The 17,018-nt window shown below is 48.9% G+C and overlaps 1 protein-coding gene across 1 annotated transcript; it reads left to right on the forward strand.

Annotated features, from left to right (window-relative positions):
* The first annotated feature begins 652 nt into the window (after nucleotides 1-652).
* LOC120898280 (serine proteinase stubble) lies at nucleotides 653-16,976 on the forward strand. Its single transcript, XM_040303897.1, has 7 exons — nucleotides 653-724; nucleotides 1,094-1,897; nucleotides 2,594-2,866; nucleotides 13,779-13,886; nucleotides 13,972-14,811; nucleotides 14,879-15,718; nucleotides 15,795-16,976. Exons 3-7 carry the CDS (start codon nucleotides 2,824-2,826, stop codon nucleotides 16,133-16,135), a joined length of 2,172 nt encoding a protein of 723 aa, XP_040159831.1. The 5' UTR covers nucleotides 653-724; nucleotides 1,094-1,897; nucleotides 2,594-2,823; the 3' UTR covers nucleotides 16,136-16,976.
* The last annotated feature ends 42 nt before the right edge of the window (nucleotides 16,977-17,018 follow it).

Below are 17,018 nucleotides of genomic sequence, written 5' to 3' on the forward strand. Positions count from 1 at the left end.
TGAGACATCCGAAATGATGTAGCTTTCTTTCGCTCTGCGTCTAGGTTCGAGTTTCTTTTGTCGGTAATTTCGGATTGTAAGGCCAAGAGCTGTCCCTAAAGCAGTACAGTGAACCCTCTCTTATTTGACACCTCTCCAATTTGAAAAACCTCTCTTATTTGAACATTTTGCACTGTCCCTTGATTTCCAGTACATTTTTGTCCCTCTAATTTGGAAAACCTCTGAAATCTGTGTCCCTCTTATTTGTGTATGGTGTTGCCATGGTTATTTAATGATGTATGCTCAAATTGGCAATCCTGTTCGCAGTTTCCTATAGCAACAGTTAAGGCTGCATACTAAATGTTCTGTCTCTTTCTTGTTTGGATGGACCTTTCATTCACTTTCCACCTCTGTAATTTGAAAACCTCTCTTATTCGACAGTCCCATCGCCTCTCAAATAAGAGAGGGTTCACTGTATTTGATTCGATCCAATCGGTGGTTGTGGTTAGGTAATCGGTTGGATTGTTATACCGAAACGAATTAAAAATTTGAATTTAAATTTAACGGAAACATCGATAATAGCGCCACCTACATGCGAAATGTTGAATGTGACAGCTCCTACTTGTATGCAATCGTAGTTCACAGCGCTCCGCAATGTATGCAACCAGTAATGCACAGTTTCAAATAGGAAGAGAGGTATTTGCTACAAAACAAAGAATATTTTTAGTATTTTATCCGATGAATTGTGAGTATAGAAACAATAGATTATTCTTAAAAAAAAAAATGATAAAATTGAACATATACTGCACGTTGTATGTAAGCTACAAACAAACAAGCAAGTTAAAAATGCAATTTTCTCGCTTTTGTATCGTACAAATCTTTTGAATGCGATAGCGAATAAATTGCTAAAAGAAAAGGGAATAAAAACAATACACTATTTATTCATATGTGCACGATAGAAATCTATTCACTCGCATTCTTTTTCCTCTCTCTCTCTCTCACTCTCTCTCTCTTTCTTTCTTTCTATCTCCTTCACACTCTTTCTTTCTCCTTTCTTTATCCTTTCTTCCTATTCCCTTCTACTCTCCCTTCTTTTTCTCTCCCAATCTTCCAGTTTCCCCATCGTATTTTGCCGAGTTCCGAACTTGCGACCTTCACGCCCGACCAATACAGCACCACACACCACACTGCACCATCCGCAACCGATTGTAGGTGTGTGTTTACCCTGCAGCACTGTGGCAATCGAAAGCGACGAACCCCTTTTCTCGCTAGAGCGCACCGCACCGCAATGAAGGGGGCTTTCCCTCTCCATAGCGCCGATGCGCGAACGCAAAGCAAACCGGCCGCTGCGCCGCTGAAGAAATGGTGTGGAGAAAAGCACGCCACACCGAAGCGGCAGCGATCGTCCGTACGATCTTGCGCGCGGCCCCGGCAAACCCGATCGAAACGTGCCGCGCACCGGACGTCTTTTGAACGCGAGCGCGTGTGCGTTGTTGTGTGTTGTTTGGGTTTGGAAGCTGCGATCGGCGATTGATCATACATCGTCGCCCGTGGCAACGTGTCTGGCATCTTAGAAGGCGTGTGTGTGTTTGTGTGTGTGGCTGTGTTTGGTTGAAAGTGAGTTTGCATTTATTCGAATCGACAGGCGTAACAAGTGTCAGCAGCAGCAGTAGTAGCAGCACAGACGCTGGCCACCAGATTTAGAATCGATTTAAATTGCATTTTCGCATTCATTTGAACGCCAGCGACGGTGCTACACGGGCGAGCAACTTTTGCAATCCCGAACCCCGCGTAAAGCCTTCCCCTATTGCACACACTCGCGACACGCGTGTGCCGTGGATGAAGGTGAAAACGAAAGTCATCTCCCACATCCAGGCCCGACCACCCCGACCGGATTCGAAACCGGAAGTGTATACATGTAAATATATTTAATTTGCTTGTAGTGCTACATTTCCCTTTGCGCGTGATTTGTACGATCGTGTGTGTATGTGTGTGTGTGTGTGTGTGCTTGCACTGCAAAAGATTACATTTCGTGTCGGTTGGGATTTTTTTGTGTGACGGCTTTGACACCCCAACAAAAAGCATTAAAACGAAAAAGCGAACCTTCTCCCCAAGCAAAACAAAAAAGCGTCACAACCGAAACATCCGTCCTTCGAGCAATACGCAATAGCACCGAAGATCCCATTGCATGCATATTTAAACCCCAGCTTTTTTCCTTCTTTCTATCTTTTCTCCTCTGTTTGGGTCTTTACCTTTCTTTCTCTGCATCAGACGGGTGTGTGCGCGCGCGCTTGTGCAATAAATTTCAATTGCGTAAAGTGACGGAAAACGCGGGCAGACGCGTGGCGTGGCGTGGTGTGGCGTGTGTGTGTGTGGGGTCCGATCCGACCAGAGGAGGGGGGGCAGGGTTTCGCATGTGTCGCATGTGGCGTGTATGGCGTGGCCAAATCGAATAAGAAGAAGAAGCAGTACGCAAGCGCCTTATGTAAGAGGGCGCCCGAACCGCACGACATACACACCGGCGTGTTCGGACCGTTTCGGTTCCGTTAAGTGAAGCAGCTAACCAAGCAAACCGTGAAACAAATAATAATCTGACGTGCATATCCGTGTGTAGGTTGTGTTTAGTAACGGGGTGCAGTTTCGGTTTTTTGGCGTTTGCACATTTCCGGCATGCGCTTTCGGTGAGTTGCAGTGGAGAGAATAAAATAAAAAAACGCACACAAACAACAGCAAAAAGCTGTTGCAACCAAGCAAAACCGAAGCCAGAAGATTCCAAAGAAGACACAGTGGGTCCGAGCCGCATTTACGGACGCAAATATCTCCGGAGACGCTTCTGGAGCAACGATGGGATCGGCGGTGCGGCAAAATGTGCTGCCACTCGCAGCGGGTAAGTGCAGCTGGCAAGATTTTCTGGCCAATTTATTAACCGTGTCGCCGGTCGCCGGTGCAAATGAGCATGAGCAGCAGCAGCAGAGATGATCTTCCGACTTTATGTGGGGTCTCCAAATTTGGGAAGTGTAACGGTAGTTTTATGTGCGCATTAAAAAGCAAACGATGAGAATGATGACTGTACGAACAATTTCCACACAAACAAAAAATGTCGATCTTATTGGGCTTATTTCGAGCTTAATTCTAAACCGGAATTTGAGCTCCAACCGGTAGTACCGAAGCACTGAAGTGTACACGTTTCATCCCGGATATGTCCGTAAGTGTCTTCCGTGCCGCCGACGCACGCTGCAGTTTCGATCCAAAAGATCCCGATCGTAACACAACACACAGAGAGAGAGAGAAAGAGATAGATAGAGAGAGAGAGAGGTGAAAAAATCGCAGTACACGATCATCACGACCTTTGCGTGCTGAAACCCATCATCGTGGGACATCAGGGGAGCTCTTGAGGATTTGATATCCAGGCGGGCGGGTGTAAAGAAGACTTTTCCCCTCTCCTCTCGATCCGATGCAAAGGAAGTGAGTGCACCGGAAGTAATGTTGGCCTTTCGCCCGTTCGGGCCGTCACTTTTGACACAGGCAGGCGCAGAAGTGCGCGAGCACATTTTCACTGCACTCTACTCTACTCGTCTGCGTTGCCATGGGTGATGATGGCGGGAGGCGAGCGCTCCTCACATTACATGCACCATTGCAATTGTTGCATTGTTTGCAAACGGAATGGTGCATGGAAATGAAGCCAGTTTTCAGGGAAAGTGGTGCAACTTTATGAGGTGGATTAATCGCGTGGCAGCGATCTGTGGTCGGAATAGGAATGGGCTTACGAAAAGAAAACATTCCGCCAGATATGCATCAAAATGTAACAATGATACACGGTTGCACATTGTGTTTGCGCAGCTTTGCGCAGAGCACGCGATTTAATTATCCCATAACAGCATGATTCATAGATATTTTTTTAAAATTTTATTGCCTTCTGCTTCTGAGAGCAAAAAGCCATTTATGAGCCAAAATAAAATCACAGATTTTAAGCACAGTCTTACCCCGTAAGTCACACTTTCCCGCGCGGTTGTAAAAGCCAAACATATATGCAATATCCCCTCAGTTCCGATTAATCACGTAGCAAACGAATGGAGAAGCCTGTAACAACCACCTTCACATGGTGTGGACATCGCCCCTGAGTGTGTGTATATGACTCATCGCTCTGCTTGGTTTGGGCACGGTGAAATGGAAGTAAAGCGTGTTGCATGTTTGATTAGCCTTAGCTCAGGCGCATTGCGCAACAGTGGACGTTCCCGCATTGTCGAGTCTGTCGAAATCATCCGCTGCAGGGGGTGGAGGGGAGGTCTTGCAAGTGGGTCATCACTACGTTGGCCTCCAGACCGAGGTGGGACCATTTTGCTGTCATACTTGCTGGAAGCTGTCGTTCACCTTCGTGGGCTTTCCCGCGCGGTCGATCTGTTTCGCCGCAAAGGTCCGGGTGGCGTGTTTCTTTCTCTTGCGAAGGAGGAGGACACGTCGCACAAGTACGTCCGGATTGCATCACTGGTGACTGGTGACGATGATGATGATGGTGAGTGTAAAAGTGCAGCAAACGGATACCGAGAAATTTAACGTTGCGTTTGCTTTAATTATGGAACGCTGGATGGTGCAACGCTTTAACACAAAAAAAAACCCAACCACTATAATGGCACTCTTGCATTGGGTTGCGTTCGAAGTTCAAAACTTTGCTCGAAAAAATACAAAAACCTTGTTCGGGGGGTTTTGCTGAATATTTATGAGCTTTCTTTTCGGATTAAGAAATGATAATTGGACAAGCGGCTACCGGACGTTGGAAGACATTCAAAAACACACTCTTTCATATGTGCAGAGTTGCCAGAGTGCTTGGTTTGCTGGCTAATTATCATTGACGGGAGCTGAGAATGGAGGGCAGGATCAGTCTTTACTGCTCCCAGGACCTTGGGCAGGTTATTTGCATCGTTAAAATCGATTGTGGAAAGACATTAAGCATGAAACATTGGACAGGTTTGGAGAATGTTTTTAAACGCTCTCTTGTAGCAAATTGATATTGGTACATTAAAGAGCGCAAAAACATCCCCGCTGCGTGTAACCTTCAGCCCCGGGTTTGTGACCCCATTTCCGTGCGCTTGGGGTCACACAGCACTGGCCCGTTGCCAACCGTTGCCCGCTGCAGCCAGGAAGGCGAGTGAAGTCTTCTGTCCCAAAGATTGTGAACGTCCCCGCCGTTTCGGACGACTTTTCTGCTCATCTCAGCTTCGAGCTCGAGAATGCAGGTCACAGGCGCTATCATCATTTCTAGATGCCGGTGCCAACAACCGTTTTGGATGGATCGTGTTCCAAAAAGGGGGTTCCAAACACGCGTGGATAAAGGGAGTTCCAAAATCATATCAGCAAAGCAATAAACCAAAAATAAAACGACCTCGTGAGCGTGAGAAGAAAAGTATGTTGTAGTTAACCTGATTAGTATCTGGGTATGGGATTGTTGTTGTTTTTTTACGGGAAATATTTGGCAAAGTAGCATAAGCAAAGTGGACACAGAACCGAGTGTCATAAATTTGCTACAAACTGGAACAGCCCCCACACGACGGCTGTAAAATGAAAAGCAAAAACCGAGCCGATAGAAAAGTGTAATAAATTGTGGTGCGAAAGCAATTAAACAATCAACACGAAAGGCGAGACGTTTCACAATCCATAGAGTAGGCCTTGACGTAAGACGCCATCGATTTTTTGTTGTTGTGGCGATGTTGCTCTAGTTTGACAGCTGTCATTCGTTTAGTGCTGGAACCACTGTTAACAATATCGGTATTAAGAAGGGAATAGAGCATACAATACAGGGGTTTGCCAGGAGTTCTTATAGCTGTGGGACACTTTACTGACTCTTTCCTACGAAAAATGAACTTACTGCTACTGGAAATCGGACTCTGTAGCACCGTTGTTGGAGTAATCCAATAGGAATTTCCAAGGAGCCTGTCCAAAAAGGGTGCCAAAAGAGCCCAGTTTCACAATCATATGAAGTTCACTTCACTTACGAAAGCGCCAAGGAACTGTCCGACAACTAGGAGAACCCCTTGGAAAACCCTGTAACGAGCCTCACAGAGTGTTTATAGCGTTATAAGTGGAAGTGTTTCAGCGGAATCTGTCGTCGCTTTCTTACAAAATGAAGCCATTTACAACAATGTTACCCTAATTTGTTGAACAAACTAACAATTTGCATAAAACACCGTGCAATTATCCCGAGCAGGCTGGTTCAGTTCGTGGGATACTTTCGTGTGAAACCCCGTGCCACCCCATGTCCATGTAAGTGTGTGTGTGTGTTTGTGTGTGTGTGTAGCAAACCCACTCTGACCAGCATCTGATCTATCACGGTCAATCACCAAACCGTTATCGCCGTTTAATAAAGCGATAAACTTTAACCGCCGGAAAATGAAAGCCGTCAGCGAATGGGGGGGAAACGCGAAAGAAAGAGATAACTTTCCGCGAAGGGAACTGTATGTGTGTGTGTGCCTAGTGTTGGTGTGTAAAATCCGAAACCTCCGAGCATCTGTCGTCGTCGTCGTCGTCGCCTCATCATCATCGTAGTTGGCGATTCCCGCTGGGTCGAGGGCGGTTTTGTGCGCTCATGAAATATTCATCAAGTTCCCAACAGGTTGAAGTACCGATGGACGTGTCTGTGTGTCCATCATACGTATCATTTTATTTCTTGTTCGTTTGATGGCAGCAACTGTGCGTGTGTGAGTGTGTGTGTGCGAATCTTTTTTTTTATTGCCATCCAGTGGATCCATTCCATCATCTGCTTGCCGTTCCTGTTCGTCACGGTTGACCCCATTCTTCACGATCGCATAACCGGCTGGACAATGCCGGACGTTCCCATTCCCCGTCTCCCCAAAGGAAGAATGCTTTGCTCTCCGCAAGGGTCCCAAAGGAATCGCACAAAGACCGCACAAACAGTGTGAAAACACTTACATCCACGAACACAAAGCGCTCACAAGGCGTGCGCGTGCGCTCGCGTTTGATGGTTAGTTTGAAGCGCAAAGGCTCGGAGGTTCATGACTGTTGGAGGGCTGTTGGGCGTGCTAATCGTACGTGGATCATTAGCCGCGGACAGATGTTGAAGATGGCATTAGTTATGGTATAAGAGAGCTCTTGAAAAAGCGGCGAAATGATTCATCGTAACAAGGTTGTCTAATTGATAAGATATCATTAAATAGACCTTAATTTCAACTGTTAACATGTTGTAAATATAGCTAGAAAGACTTGCTAGGGACTGCCAACAAATCTGGAAAAGCATTCCTCTTCTGTTCCATACCTACCTCAAACAAAGCCAGTGATTATTCAGTTCATTCACATTAGGAGCTTCTTCCGTTGGAGTTTTCAGTAGCCAGAAGATGAAATTTATTGTAAAATCATTCAAATTTACATTACCAATGTAAATGAAACCTTTCCTCCTGCTTCGTTATCGGGTAAAAGATGGGCAGGAAAACCCCTCCCTCCCCCCACCAAAAACTGAACCATCAATGGAAAAGACCCTGCCCGATCCCGGTGGGTCGGTTACCCCACTCCAAAAACCGCTCCATTTAATTAGCTTTCAATATCTTCCGAAACGCACCGGCACCACGCGGCCGCAGCTTCGTTAACTGATTCGGCATCCAGGGTTTGAAGCTTGTTGAAACTGCCACAACCATTTTCACCAAACCTGGGACACCACGGTTCATCCCCTTTATCACCCATGTGTGTGTGTGTGTATCCGGTCCGGTTCCGGCGGTCCGGTTTGGCTCCCCGTACATGGCGCTTCCGGCAGCTGGTTTTCAAACTAAAAAGCTCGTTTCTCTCTACCTCTAAAGTGAAAGAGACAGCAGCAGCACAAAACAAAAACAAGCAAAACATTGGGGGAAAAAAACCGGGTAAACCCCACGGGCATTGAAACGGCGAGGAAGGAAGATTTCGCGCTGATTAATCGATTAGATAAATGTGTGTCTGTCTGCCCGTTTGTCCGTTGGTACTCGGGGAAACCGGTGGCAAAATAGGGGGCCGTCTGTTTGTCCATCCCACCGGGTCCCCGGCTCTGCCGAAGCTTTCATTGGCGGGTGTGCGTTTCTTCACCTCCTTTTTTCCACTTCCAAATACGGGAGGCACGTGTGGCCCGCGGTTGATCGATCGTTTAAGAAGCTGTACCCCCTTTTTTATGCTCTTCTCTCTCTCTCTCTCTCGCTGTATCGATCGATCCCTGGGGGAAGGTTGAATAACGAACCCTATAGACGGAGAATCGGAGAGGAAAAAAGAAGAAAAAAGAAAAAGAAAAAAACAGATCGCAAACAGCTAGACAGACAGCGGCCAAATGGTTCGCTGGCCGGCGCCCCGGCGCTCCGGCGCTCGGTGTCTTTTCACTTTCGTTCGCCTATCATAACCTCCTCCGGTGCTTCGGCTTCGGTGCGATCATCAGCCGAACGCCATTACGCGGTTGCTGCGCTTTCATGGCCATTTGTACGCCCCCCCCAAGGAAGGTGTACGTGTGTGTGTGTGTGTGTGTGTCTGTTTGTGGAGTTACTGCTGCACTTCCTTTCCACTTCCGCGATCATCGTTCCAGGCGCAAGGTGCATAATTGCGGGCGAAATGGTGTAATAAAAATTGACAGCCGGCTAAAAGTGACAGTAATTGACGATCGAACTCCTCCCCCTTCCCCCTCCTCACCCGCCAGCATTGTGGCAGGAAGTGGAGGGGCATTAGGGGGTGGAGAGCAAAGTGGCGCCATCTAATCGGTGATCGGTGAGTTGATGGGCTGGCGCCAAACACATCCACACACGTGCGTGCGTGTGTGCGTGTGTGTGTGTTTTTTTGCTGCTCCAAACAACCTTTCCCGACACTTCCTTTCGCTTGGTGGCCACACGCCAGAAGTGATGTGTTTTCAATGTGTTTTTTTTGTGTTGGTTTCCTTATTGCTATCTACTGCGGGAGCTTTTATTGATGGGACGATTAAAAAGACATTTTAGCGAAAAGGAAAGGACGAAGGGAAGGAGGTGCTTCTCATACATGAAGGAAAGGTCCCCCGTTTCATGGGGCCTTGTGCTGTTATGATTGTGCCCCTGTGCCACGGAAGTGCAATGCGGAAGCGTGGACAAAGTGCTGGAAAAAGGCATCATTATTCTAGCATTACATAGGAACTTGCTTTCATAATTAGTGCCTTAACCCTCACCCACCCCCCCCCCTCCCTTTTCTGATTCGATGCACACTTTCACCTGACCTTCGGCGGGGCGGCTCCACGCTGTGTAATTGAATGATAAGCATTGCCACACAAAGGGCAATGTAAATGTGTCAATGTAATGGTCCACAATCAACAGATCAGACAGATTTAGTTGCTCAACCATCTCCCCCCCCCCAAAAAGGTAACGTAATAATAGCACCAACCCATTGCAATTCGGATGTGAGCATTTCTGCATCGTAGTATGCCGGCTGTTTGTCCAAAGCTGCGCGTACAATCAACCTGCCCGCCAGCCTGCTACGATGGTTCGATTACGCGCGCGATCGGCCACTGTTCCGGCACGATGAGCTCTCGCTTGGTGCTGTTGTTGTTGTTGTTGTTACTACCTCCGAGCCTCAAGGGGGGGAGGGGCTTCCCATTTCACCGTTGATATGATGCCGGAACGAACGAAGTGCAGCAGTCATGCTACATAATTCCGCACCGTATCATTATCAGCGTGCGCCCCAAACCGTGGGGTCGGTGTGGGGTCTCTCCTCCGCTCCTGCGCGGTTGTGCAATCTCTTCGGTTTATTGTTCGGAGAGGCCATCATTATTAGGAGGAGGATGAGGAGGCGGCGGCCCGGCAGTCGTTGCCGTCCTGCCGAATTGAAAAGGGAAATGAATGTGTTTTCTACTGTGTTGTTGGTTGTTATGCACGGGGAGAAAGAGGTAAGATACCCGGGGAAGAGGGTAAGGAAAGGGAGGGGGGGGGGGGGCGGGTGACGCTCATTACTGATTACTCGGCTCGGTGTGGTGTGGACTAATGGCCCCAAAAAACACACACACACAAATACATCCAAAAAGGCAACGGCAAAACACTGTACCACTCCAAATGTGAGCAAGCATTTGGCGAACACTGTAAATGTACGAAAGCGATGGTGCAACAAAACACAAAACAAAAGAAACAAAACAAGCGAGATCATTGTGAAGTGAAGAAGAAATGATAAACGGAGTACGATGTTTATTTGTTTGTGTGTTTTGTGCCTTCTTTCATGCTTTGTTGCATGGCGAAACGACGATGGGCATGATTGTGTGCAGGGGGGGGGGGGAGAGACCGAAGGAAAGAAGGAGGAAAAAGAAAAAGCCCGCATCGCTTAAAAGCAAATGCAAATATTTGCAAATGACGCGTGGTCGGGGGGGGGGGGGGAAGAGAAAGAGAAGGTCAACAGGCGAAGAAACAGCAGGGAAAGGTGAAACAATAAAACAATTGCAAAATTGATCACACAAAAGGAACGGGAAAGAAAGGTGGCACGGGAAACGATGGCTCACCTAATGGTGCCATTGCTGAGAGCTTTTTTGAGCTTGAGCTTGGTGCACAAATGTTACACCACGCAATGGCTGAATGAAAGCGAAACGTGTGCGTTGTGTCGCGTGTCACCGCTCCTCACGAGCGATGGTCGGTCGTGCCTGTGTCTGCACAATGCACGGTACCTGGTTTTGGTTTGATGTCGTAAGGTTCGTCTGGAGCGAGCTTTCTCGTTCATCTGTTGCGATTTAATGAACTGGAGCCTACAACCACAAGCAATCACAAGTTGTAGGTGAAATTGTTCCGCTCGCTGCCATTGGTGGATGAAGATGAGCCCAAACTCCAGGAGATTTGGTTGAGAGATGTTGGACACTCATCGTAACCTACTAAATGAGCGATTTTTTATACGGGAATCTTAACGCTTTGTGCTGCAAAACAGGACAAAAGCTTGTTGGCGAAAGACGCAAGTCACCGGGCGTTGATTGGATAGAATGATCGATTATTGACCTCGTTTAGCAATGATATGACACTGTAAAGGGGCTTGAATGTTTGCTAACATGAGATCAGATCATCATGGTCAGGTGGGAATAGGTGTTGGATATTATTTGCTAGGAGGAATTATGATAATAGGAATTGTTAGAACTTGTTAGAGAATGTCTCAAGAACCTTGGAATTTCACATTTCTGACATAAAGGTGATGTTGAAGATGTACGGTGAGACAAATTTGGAAAAGATCCCCTTAGAATGTTCCGAACATCTCTCTCAAGCTCATTAAAAACTCATCCAAACTCAAACACTCTCGATTTTTGTTATTTAATGTACAAAACCTCCACCAGCAGCAGCTGTCGTTTATCACCTGCTGGTCAATCACCGAGTCCCCCCCAAAAAAACCAACATTTAGATGCCGTTACTTTCACTTCTAACTTCTGCTGCGATACGCTCCGATTCTGGACGTTCTTGGGGCGGGAGAATATCTAATGAACCGGTTTTTGTGGCTGATGATCTAACGGAAGATGAATGGTACTGGAAAGGTAAAGGCCAGGTTCTGCCGCTGCCGTAGAAGAAAAGCATGGGAAAGAGGATTGATTTTACTTTCCCTCCTTGCCAGGGTGTCGAATCTTCATCTCGGAGTGAAGAATGTGTTGATTCGTTTCGACGGATTTTACCTTTCCAATGGTTGGAGCCCGGCGGCATTCAAGCTAGAATGCTGATTCTCCAAGCATCGTTAGTGAAGTGTACGGAATTCACTTCTAAGTGTATCCATTTTTCACAAGAACTTAAGCCATAAAATATAAAGCAAAGGCATGGGCATTAGCTTTGTACACGCGCGTGTGTCTAACAGATGTGTAATTTTAAATTACGGAATGAAAAACACACCAACAACGTACAAAAACCAATGCACCTCACCCGAAACAAAGCGACGCAGTTGAGCGGGGGATGATCGTGGATCGGAAGCGAAGGAACTCCGCATCTGGGTTTAATGAAAAATCCGAAACCGTAACCACGGAACCACCACCACCACCACCACCACCACAACCACCATTGCAAGTGAAATGATTCATAATTCACTTTCACTGCACTACTTAGATCTTAGGCGGCCGTGCGGTGTTCCGCAGCTCGTAGCAACGCGAGCGCGTCATTTGTGGTTGTCGTTTGTGTCGGCGCAGTTTGTTTGTCTTTACCCTTTCCGCGTGGTTTTGGCGGTGTATTAAGCGTAATCGGTAATGATTCAAAGTTTGCAAAGTACGGGGGTGTAGTGGGATGAAGTAAGAAGCTTCAGTACCTGTACCGCAGTGCTGCTCCCGCACCCACGTGCAGCCGAGTACGGAGAGAAGCACAATTTTGTATCCATTTTGTAGTTTTGCGCTTTTAAGGGTTGTTGGCAGTTGGAAGGGCTCGCTTCAAAAATTCGGATGTTGAATTTCTATAAACAAATTCCATCTTTACACCCCGGCTGTTATGGTGTTATGTAGCTACTGCTGCTGCTGGGTCTGTTGCTGTACAATTTAAAGCATGTCCGACGCTTCCGCACACACACACAGAGACACGTGGTCCCACGTGCGCAAAGGAGCATTCCGTACAGTTCGTTCGGTGCTGCGGTGTTTCCTGCTTTCTCCGTCAGGGTCGCCCTCCTTCCACGTGCTGCACCATTTAATGTGTCTTATTTTCTGCACTCACGTGTCTTGCAGAACATGGCCACGGTATGGTGGCCAGCAGCAGCTGGGAAGGTGGAGGGTGTATAATAATAATTTAACATTTTATCTGCTACCTACCTTGTGCGCTTTTTCGTTCACAGGGAGCCTTGGAGTTATGGGTGGAATGGGTCATGAAGTTTTCGGAGAGGGTGGAGGGAGTTGCACTCAGTACGCCCCGTAACATATGTCGGGGCTAATGTGTAGTAAACGGTACTGACGAGCGGGATGAAAACGAAAGTTGAAACATAACCTGTACATGATTACTTTCGCAACTTATTCGAGCTACTGTTTCCGGGTGTTGCAAAGGGGAGGTCTTTTGTTTTTGGACTTCACTTCAAGAGGGCAGAGAGTCCGTTGTGGAGCTTGTTTTGAGGCAGTTAAAGCAATGCATATGTGTAGTCTTATAGGATTTAAACGTATCGTCCCTAACGACCTCCAATATCCCGCATTGAAAAACAAACAATAAAGACTAATGCCGGTCTTCCGTCAATGAATGCCTCAGGTCACGTATCGGCAGACAATCCGCTTAGTGTGGATTTGATAGGAAAACCTCCCATCGCAGTAGCCATGAATATCAATTGCACGGATAGCGCGGGTTACTTTGACGCCTGGGACGCAATATAGGTTTGAAGAATCCCTTCGGCTGACATTTGCCTTGACGTGTGCGTGTTTACGCTTGCATTACGTGACAACACTGGCACTGAGGCCCGTCCAATATGGTTCACATTGCGCAACGCAACATACACGTTTGTCCTCCCAGCAGCAGGCAAACAAACCCGTGTAGCGAACCATCAACGCCAACCCGCGTCACCGTTGCCCAGTTCCGGATGCCCTGCAGACATTAAAAAAAAAACACACACACACACAGACGTGCGCCATGAAACGCGTTCCGCATTCGCGTGTTCGGAAAGATGGATGTGTGGATGTGTGGATGTGTGTTGAGTTTGCAGTGGAGAAGAAAGTGGCCTAAATTCGCGAAACCGGTTAGCCGGTGGGTCCCCCCACCCCTCCCCTCGATTACTTAATGCCGTTTGTATGTACGGGGTTGGGGTGGAAAGGGATTGTTGTGTTTGTTGTTTTTGTTTTTCTTTGTAATGTTTTTGTGCTACCTACCCTCACACGAGTTAATAATGATGAATTCTGCTTCTTTTCTTCGTTACAGTGTTGCTGGTGACAGCATTGCTCCTGTCCCACGCCCTGGTGCGAGGCGACTCTTCGCACGGCGCAAGGGGCCGGGGATCACCGGCCCTGATCGATTCCGGCATTCGAGGTAAGCGGTCGTAATGGCGTGTGCACACCCAAGCTAGAGGCTTATGAGTTTTCTTTCCTTCCTTTCCTTTGTGCCACGTGCCAAGCTGGGTCACGATTGCCGGTGGTTCCTGTTGCCGGAGCGAAGGTGACGAAGCTACGGCCGGTGGGCAAGCAGCGTCCCGCTGAAGAGGAGGACGATGATGACGATGACGACGATGACGATGATTACTTTGACTTTGGACTGGATGACGATGATGATGACGATGACGATGATGACGAGGAGGAGGAGGAGGAGGAGGAGGAGGAGGATGAAGAAGATGAGCAGCTGGTGCCCTCCGCTCCAGTAAGACCAGAACTTCCGGTGGAAACGAGCACCACCCGAGCGAGATTGCTGTCCGATGCGGCGTTTAACAAGATTTCCGAGACGCTCGGTGCGCTGAATACGGTCGGGCGGTACATTGTGAACATTACCAAGGGGCAGGAGGCGAGTGCCATCACGCAGGTGGACCCGGGCACGAAGGAAACGGTCCCGGAGGCACTGCTCACCCTTACGAAGACGGTTCTCGGGCAAAACATCACCAAATCGTTCGAACCACTGATCAAGCGTGTGGGCACGGGTGGCGGAGAGCAGGAAACGGTCAGTGCGGTCACTTCCGCATCGCTGGCGATCGTGTCGTCTAGTACGCCGGAACCTACCCTTGCAACGTCTACAGTGGAATCGCTCGCTGTGGCACAGCGGAAGGAAGACAACGAGGTGACGCTCGGAGGTGGCGTGACGGAGACTAAGATCACTAAGGTTCCGGCCAGTGGAGCAGTGTCGGAGCAAAAGAAGAAAAAGAAGAAGAAGAAGAAGAACAAGGTCAAGCGCAAGGATCCGGCCCATCAGGAGGTTCGCACGACGACGACTAGCACCACGACGCGCAGACCGGACCCGGCCCCAAGCAGTAAGTAGAGCCGCACTTGTAACTCCTACAATTCTTCTGAAATGGTGTTCTTTACCCCCTTTTTCAGACAAGATCGTTGAATCGACAAAGGACATTGAAAACCGGTGCCGCACACCGGACGGTCGCCCGGGAAGGTGTGAAGATCTGAGCACCTGTCCGGGGTTGCTGCTCGATCTGAGCCATCTGCGCGAGTCGCTCTGCTTCAAGAGTCTGTTTGTGCCGGGCGTTTGCTGTCCGATCACGACGACCAGCACCGTGCTGACGACACCACGGCCACCCTCCCGGCCCCAGCAATCCGGTGGCAGTTTAGTGCTCAGCCCGGTCGCTAAACCACCGGCCACGACCACTACAACGACGACGACGACCACCACCAAACGGCCGCTGGTACCGGTGTACACCGTCTCTCCCGGCGAGGAGGGCAGCGCGTTACTGTCCGCCACGCTGAAACCGATCGACAACATCGTCGATCCGGACGACTGCGGTCAGCAGGAGTACTCGTCCGGCCGGATCGTCGGTGGCATCGAGGCACCGACCGGCCAGTGGCCCTGGATGGCGGCCATCTTCCTGCACGGCACGAAGCGGACCGAGTTCTGGTGCGGTGGATCGCTGATCGGCACGAAGTACATCCTCACTGCGGCCCATTGTACGCGCGATTCGCGCCAGCGACCGTTTGCCGCCCGCCAGTTCACCGTCCGGCTGGGCGATATCGACCTGTCCACGGACGGGGAGCCGTCGGCACCGGTGACGTACAAGGTGACGGAGGTGCGGGCCCATCCGCGGTTTTCGCGCGTCGGTTTCTACAACGACATTGCGCTGCTCGTGCTGGACAAACCGGTTCGTAAGTCAAAGTACGTCATACCGGTGTGTCTACCGGGGCCGAATCTACCGTCCAAGGAGCGGCTAGCAGGTACGAGAGCGGCGGAAGTCCCTTTCAAACCCGTGGAGGATATTAATCGTTCCGTTTTTGGTGTTTTTTTTTGCAGGACGTCGAGCAACGGTAGTCGGCTGGGGTACGACCTATTACGGCGGCAAGGAGTCGACCAAGCAGCAGCAAGCGACCCTGCCCGTCTGGCGCAACGAGGACTGCAACCGGGCGTACTTCCAGCCCATCACGGACAACTTCGTGTGCGCCGGCTTCTCGGAGGGCGGCGTGGACGCGTGCCAGGGCGATTCGGGCGGTCCGCTGATGATGCTGGTCGAGGCGCGCTGGACGCAGGTCGGTGTCGTCTCGTTCGGCAACAAGTGTGGCGAACCGGGCTACCCGGGCGTGTACACGCGCATCAGCGAGTACATGGAGTGGATTAGGGAGAACACGAAAAAGTAAAGGCCATAGTGTGTGCACAGGAGAGTGGGGGTGGGGGGGATGGTAGGTCCCTTTCGGATGATGGTGTCCGGAGCACCAGAACAGTCCAGTAAGCATAGAGTTTGGCAGTTGTTGGTTGTTTTCGGTTTTTTGTATATAATTTATTTCTGTGTAATCCATCCCTTCTTTCCCCCCTTCCTCGCAAAGTTCTTACGTTTCGGCTAGCCTCTTCCCTCCCCCTCCCCCTCCCCCCATTCTCCAGGTTTTCTTTTGCGTTTTGCGCTCCGCTCGGTAATCAATTAGTTGTTAGCCCAGCTTTATTTTTTTATGTTTGTTTATCCTAATTTATAAACTAACTTATACGAGACCTACGCATCACTTAGTAAGTTGAGAGACAGACAGAGAGAGAGAGAGAGAGAGTGAGAGGGTGGTGTGTTTCTGAGCATTCCTGTTTTCTGAGCCTTCCTGCGTCTAATTGATAACGGCGAGAAGGATAGGGCAACGGAGGGCAGTAATAGCAGTAGTGAGCGTGAACGAGGCGGAAAGTTCAGCTTCATAATCAATTACATAAGGTAGAATAAGTATAACAAGCGGCAAACTGCTCTTTAGCGTCGAGCAACGGTGCGACGAGCCGGGCTGGAAAGGTGGAACAACTGGTGGAAGCGAAGAGCGCTTCCACCCTTTTCAATATGCATTAATGGAAACAACAAGAGCTCGCGCAACACAGGCGAGGCGAGACACGCACGTCACGGACGAAATTGACGAAAATGTGGAAAAACAACACATAGCTTTCCCAGCCCAAAACGGTGAAATATTTCAGTGAAATTAAATGAGAAAACACGCGCGCATTTTGCAACATATACTCAACGGTTGTTTCATTTTGTATGTTTTTTTACATGCTATT

The sequence above is a fragment of the Anopheles arabiensis genome, chromosome 2 (genome assembly GCF_016920715.1).
Source record: "Anopheles arabiensis isolate DONGOLA chromosome 2, AaraD3, whole genome shotgun sequence".
Classification (NCBI taxonomy): Eukaryota; Metazoa; Arthropoda; class Insecta; order Diptera; family Culicidae; genus Anopheles; species Anopheles arabiensis.

Excerpts from the sequence above, each read along its gene's own strand:
- LOC120898280 (XM_040303897.1), top strand. The coding sequence starts at position 2,824 with ATGGGATCGGCGGTGCGGCAAAATGTGCTGCCACTCGCAGCGG. Across the intron at positions 2,867-13,778 it reads TGTGCTGCCACTCGCAGCGG|TGTTGCTGGTGACAGCATTG; the intron begins GTAAGTGCAGCT and ends TCTTCGTTACAG. Across the intron at positions 15,719-15,794 it reads GTCCAAGGAGCGGCTAGCAG|GACGTCGAGCAACGGTAGTC; the intron begins GTACGAGAGCGG and ends TTTTTTTTGCAG.